General features: G+C 57.2%; 1 protein-coding gene across 1 annotated transcript; it reads left to right on the top strand.

The window, feature by feature from the left end:
- The first annotated feature begins 223 nt into the window (after window positions 1–223).
- Window positions 224–8286, top strand: LOC119108510 (uncharacterized). Its single transcript, XM_037232082.1, has 3 exons — window positions 224–268; window positions 6132–7158; window positions 7388–8286. The coding sequence occupies exons 2-3, from the start codon at window positions 6133–6135 to the stop codon at window positions 7991–7993; spliced, it is 1632 nt and encodes a 543-aa protein (XP_037087977.1). The 5' UTR covers window positions 224–268; window position 6132; the 3' UTR covers window positions 7994–8286.
- Window positions 8287–8657: the final 371 nt, after the last annotated feature.

The raw sequence follows: 8657 nt of genomic DNA, 5'->3' as shown, positions 1-8657 counted from the left end.
CCTGACGCCCGTCTCGGGGCGCCAAGAGTTCAGCGGGCCGATCCGCAATGCGCCAGTCTGGGAGGTGTTGCCACCTGCTTCTGCACGCCGGGGTGGGTCGGGGGCAGCCGGGGCGGGTTGCTTTCCCCGCAGGCATGCCGGACGGCCGGCGGATGGGTCAGAAGGTCGGATCGGAGTGCTATATAAGCGCGCGGCCCCCCGGACCGTGGTCATCACTCGCGGCCGCCGAGTGACCACGAGTGGACGTCTCCACTACCCAGCGCGTCAGGTGAGACGCCGGCTCCAGCAGCTGTCTCCGACGACGGCAGGCTGACCCGAACACAATGTCCACGGGTCAGGTCAGGCTCGGGATCGGGCTCGGTGTGGTCCACTACAGATGTGGTCTGGTTTATCCCAGACTTAGTTCTGATTGGGTCAAGCTCACTACTTTGACCACTACTTTGACCACTACCGCAACATGCACGAGTACTCGCTATCTCCTACTGCATGGGACTTCCGTTGCTTCGAGGAGGAATTTGAAAACAACGCAGTCAGTCAGTAATTCAATGACGTGCTTTCTGTAAAAGATTTGAAGTAGAGTAAAGCTAAAGGTCTTTGCCGATATTGTAGGAAAAAGACTAGCATGCAGTCAGTATATTTTCCGCCGCAGTTTCTTCGTGGCCAAAAACGAACAAAGACAATGAGGCATCGTTTTTAAAGAAATGGTTATGCAGTGAATATTTTGTCAGCTTCAGGTGGCTGAGCAGAGAAAAACGGCCAAACCTAACCTCAAAATAAGGCCCAAAACAGTTTTTTGCCAGCTTTGTACCACTCTCTTTTCAAAATTACGGGAGACTCGAGCCCCCTTCCCCATCAGGATAGGAAACTACACATCCCGACGGTTCTGTGGGTGCACCTTTCGCTGTCGGTTTGCAAACATGATTGGTTTTGTACCAGTCGTATATTTCACAAACAGGCACAGATACGAGTAAAAAAAAGTCACAAAATAAGATAATTAATCCCGGCAGATGCCATTGTTCGCTATTTTTCCTTGCGTACAAAGCACCGGGCGTGCGGAACACCGATGCGTGTCCTAGACCCGCCTGGCCATCTCACGTTAAATGACAATTTCGGAAGATGATTGTCTTTATCTTTACATATGAGGAACTTGAGCAGACTTGTGTCTGGAACCCCAAAGCAGATCCCAGGATCCCATTGACTTGGAACCCTATGGAATCCTGGATCCCCCCTCAGAACTCAGGTAAAAGTCTGCATTTGGGCATGCTCTCGTAAAGAGTTTGGACCGACCCCGTTAGTGAATTTCTCCCCTACTCATAGCCTGATTGTGAGCACAGTGTAAGTCGAGGCGTAGTTTTTATTTTCGAGCAGTTCAGAAGTCCGAATATGGTAGTCGCTGAGGCCTCTAGGCGGATGCTTATTGCGTCATCCTAGTAACCAATTTTCCCTTTCCGTGCGGACAACGTCGACAGCATTACAGTTCGCCCCAGCGAATGATGGCGGCAGGAGATGCCCTCAGCAAAGATGACAGCCGTCACGATCTATTCGTGCTCTCATTAATTTTTGAACGTTTTTGGTCAGCCTCGATTTCGCACGCTCTATTAAACATCTGATGTGACGTTTCGCTATGCATGTTCACACATAAACACCAAAGAACACACCTCCTTTTGTATAAGCTGCAGCAACGACAGGCCACTTGCCTCTGGTGCACGAATGTACGATCTTGTCTGCACCAACTGATGCTTGTTGCGAGTGTCGTCGTTGCAAGAATGTCTATTGTGCTGTATCGTCTTCTCTTTAGAAGTGATAAATTGGACATGAACAGAAGCGAGACGGCATGAACTCGTTTTCATCGAGCGATGCCCCTAGTCTCCATTTCTTAGCATTCACAAATCGTAGCAAACGTTAGATTCCAGTAGGAGTTGTTTTTTCCTTGCAGCCGATGTCGTAATATGGTCGCAAGAACTGGAATATCGATGCTGGTTTTGGCGGAGGCCCCGAATAGCTGAAGAGTCATACCCACCAAGATGTAGCAACGGATTAGAAAACAAGAGCTGTCAGCGGATAAACTGATGTAGCAACACAACTCTGATGACGCCTGTTGTATGCATGCGTTCATGCATTTGAACCTTGAATGTTTGTATTTTTGTCCCTTAGCCCGCATGTGTGTTTAAAAAGGCAGAAATCTAAAGCTAGCAATACACGCTGGAGGTGCGCAGTTATACGGATGCTGGAATGTTGGTCGAGCAGGAAAACAACACTTACTTATATCAGTCTTGAGCGGAAATCCTTGCCACGCTGCAGGTTGTATCATACAAATTTGCGTGATCATGTAACGTCCTTGAAACAAGCTTTTCTAGTGGGGAGACCAGTGGGCTGTGAAGGAATGTAAAGTCTGTTACAAGTTTGGCGGTTCTGCAGAGTCTGACATGTTCGCTGAAATGGGAAAGTCGCCTGATGCATTGCTTGGAACCTCAGCATTCTACACTATGCGGGAGTTGCCTCCAGCCTGGTTCTCTCCGCTGGCCTCGCTCCTACAGCAAGCATCAGTCGACGCGCACGGCAGGAGCAGCGCCCCACAGCCTCAGGCTGCCATCTCGTGACCCGTCGGCGCCCGTCGGCCTGTGTCGCCCGCTCAGACCAGACTTCGGCCTGTGTCGCCCGGTCAGACCATCCTTCGGCCTGTGTCGCCCGCTCAGACCATCCTTCGGCCTACGTCGCCCGCTCAGACCAGCCTTCGGCCCGCATCGCCCGCTCAGACCAGCCTCCGGCCCGCATCGCCCGCTCAGACCGGCCTTCCGCCGCGGCCGCCCGATGTCGCAGCCGTGGGCGACAGACGTCCGGCGGCAGCGCCGTCACGGACGCCGGCCGGCTGGGCATGCGCGCCGCCCGGCGCCGGCGCCGGCGGGCCGGTCGCGGTGCATCGGCTGCCAGCGCATGGCGTGCCGACCTTGCTCGAACCGGTCCACTCATCCCACGGGCGTGCGGCGCGAAACAGGCGGCGGTACGCGGCTGCAGCCGACGTTACCGGTACGGCATGCCTCGAGGACGCGCCGTAATCTGCAGCCCTGCAGCGCCCAGCCGGCTGGGTATCAATGGCTGGGAGTTGAGTCGGCGTGGCCTCCTTGACCTGAAGTGAAAGGTTTTAAGCACATCAAGGCTATGACAATGCGTCAGCTGTGGACCGGTCTGGGAGCGGAGAGCGATCACCAGATCATACCGCACTGGCAACTGCCTGATAAGCGCAGGGGCCATGCATACAGCGGAATGGTTACCGGACCATGTCTAACGGCGTCGTTAAGCCTTCTCAGAAGGACGCTACCCATCCTGATCATATCTGTTTTGGAAGCGGAGTTTCATGCAATCATTTATCGATTGATTTCGGGTGACTTGCGTTACAAAAGTGTTTCCAAACAGTAATTCAAAACTGACCTGAGATCAATGTGCCACATACTCGATCACACGCGATATGGTCAGGTGCTATGGTCCCTGACGCAGCTTAGTTTGATTGGCGTCAACATCGTGAGAGGTCCCAGAAATTTGGCAAAAATCCGGATATTCGCCACTCATTCTGAACACATCCTCCCATTCGTCGAGTGTTCTGTGGTGGGATAGACACGCGCATGGCGCGAGAAACATTTTCATTGGCATCGTTTTCTTACGGGAGAATATCTGCTGATTCTGCTCCTTCAGCGATGAGTCAACGCTGCATTCCGCTAATAGACTCATACACACACACACACACACACACACACACACACACACACCACACACACACACACACACACACACACACACACACACACACACACACACACACACAACACACACACACACACACACACACACACCACACACTCTCTCTCTCTCTCTCTCTCTCTCCTCTCTCTCTCTCTCTCTCTCTCTCTCTCTCTCTCTCTCTCTCTCTCTCTCTCTCTCTCTCTCTCTCTCTCTCTCTCTCTCTCTCTCTCTCTCTCTCCTCTCTCTCTCTCTCTCTCTCTCTCTCTCTCTCTCTCTCTCTCTCTCTCTTTCTCTCTCTCTCTCTGAGCACGCCCAGCGTATGGACGTGGCCAGCTGGGCCAGCGATGTATCCCCAGCTGGCGGGGTGCGATCAGGGTGCCGCGTCGAGGGTGCGACGTAGCGCACCCCTGCCGCGATAGAGCCGGGCGCTGCCAGGGCCGAGGCAACGCCGGTCCCCGGCCCAACAACGGGGGCGAGCGTAAGTCCAGTCCTTCTCGCGGCCGACCAGGGCGCCTGGCGTGGTGGGCACGCCTTGCCTGCTGGGAGAGAGGGTTACACGCCGGTGCAGAAGTGATTGGACTTGCCTCGCCCCCGATCCGCTGAGCCGCCGTGACCGGCGCTGCCACGCGCCTCAGTCCAATCACGTCTGACCGGTGTGACCCTCTCTTCCAGGATGAAGGCGGTGCTCTGTATCTGTTGGCTGCTGGCCGTCGCTGCCGGCCAGGAGATCGCCGATGTTTACCTGCCCCCGGGACAGGCGGGCGGCTCCAGCAGCGGCGTCCAGTGCCCGCCTCAGAGGGTTATCACCAGCTTCACCACCAACTTCGTGATCGACACGCAGGTCCAGGTCGTCACCAACCCAGTGGTGCAGTTCGTGACGCAGTCGGTGGTGTCCACGCGGGTGGTGCCCTCCGAGGTTGTGCGCACGTCCGTTTACCAGAGCCAGTTGGTGGTGCCACGGGACGTCGTGCGCACGTCCCAGGTCACCCGTTTCGTCACGGAGCGGCGGACCGTGCCCGGCGCCGTCCGCGAGGTGGTGCGCACTACCCAGCAGGTGGTGGTGAACACACAGCTCCAGGAGCGGGTCAGCACGGTCCAGAGCGTGCGGGTGCGCACGACGCTCCTTCTGCGCACCGACTTCCGCACGCGTGTCGAGACGCGCACAGTGCGCGTGCCGCAGGTGCAGGTGGTCACGCAGACCCAAGCCGTGCCCGGCCCGGCTGTGGTCGTCACGGAGACGCGGGAGCGCGTTACCACGCGCGTTGTCACGCAGCCCGCACAGCCGGTCTACTCCACTTTCGTCGTGCAGGACGTGCGCGTCAGCACGCGCTCGGTGCCCGTGCCGGGCGGCGTGCGCACGTCCATTCAGTATGTGTCGTCCAGGCGGGTGGTTCCCGTGCAGTCGGAGGTGCTGGTGCCACAGATCCGCACCGTCCAAGCCACGTCCACACGCCTATTCGAGCGCACACTCTTCCAGACGTACACGTCGCAGCAGGTCATCCCCGTCCAGGTGGTCAACACGAAGTTCGTCGACTCGCGGGTTGTACGCACACAGAATGTGCAGGTGACGAGCACGCAGATCCAGGAGAACACGCGCTTCGTGACAGTGCAGGAGCCTTCGCAGCCTGTCTTCAGCACGGTCTTTAACACCAAGGTCCGCTATGTCACCGTACCCGGCCAGGTGATCCCGGTGGTGCAGACGAAGTTCGTCGAGCAGATTGTGAACCGGGAGGTGGTATCGACGCAGGTGGTGCCGAAGATTGTAGACCGGACCGTGGTTGCGGCCGGCCCCTGCATTCAGCACGGCAGCGGCGGCGGTGGCGGCGGCGGGCGCGGGTCTCACGGCTGGCGGGAGCGGGTCTCACGGCGCCGGACACTACGGCAGCTATCGGAGGCCATACTACTGAAGTGCTTGGGGATTCAGTGGCAGTTATGTCCGGCTACTGCTTAAACTATGGGTCAACTAAAGTCGGCTAAGCGTCTCATCCTGTTTCATACACACTTGAGATAGTAGGTGTCCAACACACCGACAAACCTTGGGTCATATTGCCATTGGAACTTGGACAAGCACTTAAAGAATGCTCGCGTAAATCTTGTTCCCTTGTTTTTTACCTGTAACTATGGAAAAACTAGGGGAGAACCGATTGATGAAAACAAGGCCCTGTTCGCGAGTAACGTGCGGAAGGATTGGCGAAGTGTCAATAAACATATACCATGATAGAAACCACATTCGCCGCATAACGACAACAAGCAATGATATCATCATGCCTGAAGCCCCGGCCGCAGTTCTGGGTAAGTGCCCTGCTTGCAATTTATACATTCGTGAATATTGCGTCCATTCATGCAGGCTACGTGATTTGTCTCACGCGCCTCGCTCCCTCTCTCTCTTGCAGGATGCGTCGTTCCCTTGCGGTTCTGGTAGGCCTGCTGGCCGTAAGTCAAGCCCAAAAGGACGGCTACGGCTACGGCAACAAAGTCCCTTCCGCCGGCTCCGGTCTGCTGAACCTTTTCAGCAGCGGCGGTTGCGACAGCGCCACCGGCATCGGCTGTGGCGGAAGTAACATCATCAGCGGTGGCATCGTTAGCAGTGGCTGCGACACCTCCACCGGCATCGGCTGTGGCGGAAGTGACGTCATTAGCGGTGGCATCGTCGGCGGTGGCTGCGATACCTCCACCGGCATCGGCTGTGGCGCAAGTAACGTCATTAGCGGTGGCATCGTCGGCGGTGGCTGCGACACCTCCACCGGCGTCGGCTGTGCCGGAAGTGACGTCATTAGCGGTGGCATCGTCGGCGGTGGCTGCGACACCTCCACCGGCATCGGCTGTGGCGGAGGTGACGTCATTAGCGGTGGCATCGTCGGCGGCGGCGTTGGCGGCGGTGGAAACGTTGCCTGCCCTGGCCCCCGTGTGGTCTTCGTGCCGCGCGTGCAGACCCAAATCCAGCAGGTAGTTAGCACGCAGAACGTGCCGCAGATCCGTACGCAGTTCGTCACGCGCACCTCCCGTGTGACCTCGTTCGTTACACGCACGGTGGTCCAGACCAACGTACAGACAAGAACCGTCTTCAACACGCGCACACAGACGCAGTTCGTCACGCAGCAGGTGGTCTCCACCGTGCGGCTGCCGGACACCGTCAACACGCGCTTCGAGACGCGATTCCGCACAGAGGTGCAGACTCGGTTCACCACCAGAACGGTGGTGGTGACGAGCCAGGTGGTGCAGACGAGCTTCAGCACCGTCCTCTCGACGCGTGTGGTGCAGACCACCGTGCGGGTGCCGCAGGTGTCGCGGCGCACCACGGTGCTGCGAGTGCCGGGACCGGCGCAGACGCAAGTCCGAACAGTGTTCACCACTCGCGAGGTCATCAGCTACCGGAACGCGGCGCCCCAGACCATTGTCAGGACACGCACCAACGTACAGGTGAGGCCGGTCGCTGCTGGGACGGGGCACATTGAATCTGCCTCTGCGGCAGCATCCTCGGCGCGTTCGAGCTGATGTTGGCATAACCCACAGATCAGGTTTCCTCCAGAACTGCTGGATGTTTGATGGCTCATCCGTGCCGTCACAAATCGCGGAGCGAGTAATGCGGCCTGATTAGTGCTGCAGGTTCGGACGCATCACTGAACCGTGTCTTATCCTGTGTCCACAGACCCAGGTGGTGACGCAGCCCATCCAGCAGCCTGACCAGACCGTCACCGTCACCAGCGTCAGCGTGGTGCCCGTCACTTCGGTGGTGCTCGTCACCCGCTTCGTGCCCCAGGTGTCGACCGTCACGCGCACGGTCGCCAACACGGTCACGCGCACGCAGTTCACCACCCAGATCGTGCCGGTGCAGTCGACTGTGGTACGGGAGGTGCTGCGCACGCGGTTCAACACCGACTTCGTCACCAACACGCAGCAGGTGGTGAAGACCCGGGTCCAGGAGCGCGTGGAGACGGTGCGTCTGCCGTCACCGCCGCAGACGGTGGTGCGCCAGCAGCAGGTCGATGTCGTGTCGACGGTGCGCGGTGCCGACACCTTCAACACACGGTTCGTCACCGTGAACCGGCCGCGTGAGGTGGTCACCACACGTGTCGTGCAGCAGGTCCAGCAGCAGGAGCGGTTGGTGACGAAGATTAAGCCCGGTGGGTACTGCGGCGGACAAAGCGGACAAAGCGGACACAGCGGACACGGCGGACACGGCGGTCCTGGCGGATATGGTGGATATCGGGGATACGGAAGTCATGGTGGCTACGGCTACCATAGGAGGTACTGAGCCGTTGCCAGCTTGATCAGGGAAGGCTACCGACGGTGTGAGTTGGGAAGGGTCAGACATTTGAAATTGGGAGGTTCAAACTTCGTTGCACACGCTGTATGTACAGTGACTGGTGTCGCGTTGTGGGTTGATACGAAATCCCCTTCAAAGATTGCTTCCACAGATACTCGAATGTATCGCAAAACTGAAGAGAGCATTGCTCACGTGTGCCCTTGAAAACCATGTAATACATACGATAACATCAGAGCTATCTGTGTGGTAGCAAAAGCAGCGACAGGAAATTAAACAAGTGAGTGGAACTATCTTTTCAAGCATGGAGATGCATGGACGATATATGTACGACTGTAGGATACATGGAAATAACGTGCATCGCTTGGGTGTACCTAATGCCGCCACGTTGCACGGTGAGGGCTTCAATCAGATGCACAAAAAACGTGATGAAAGCCGGCGCTTGCACGTGTGTGTCTGCTTTCACTATACTTTGCACACCTGGGGGTGCTCGCAGATCGGATGCGTAGGAGGTAAACTGAAGACTACGGCGTCCGCAGCCAGGAAGGCTGTTGGGAACAATAACCCAAAAACCTCGAGGAAGCGTTTGTCGCACGGTTGGATCCTTTGCGCCAGTTACCGAGCCTCTCGGTGCTGAGTGGTTGCGTACGCATCA

This window comes from Pollicipes pollicipes, unplaced genomic scaffold (assembly GCF_011947565.3).
Source record: "Pollicipes pollicipes isolate AB1234 unplaced genomic scaffold, Ppol_2.1 Scaffold_6686;HRSCAF=7923_pilon_pilon_pilon, whole genome shotgun sequence".
NCBI lineage: Eukaryota > Metazoa > Arthropoda > Thecostraca > Pollicipedomorpha > Pollicipedidae > Pollicipes > Pollicipes pollicipes.
This window is presented reverse-complemented; position numbering and strand designations above follow the sequence as displayed.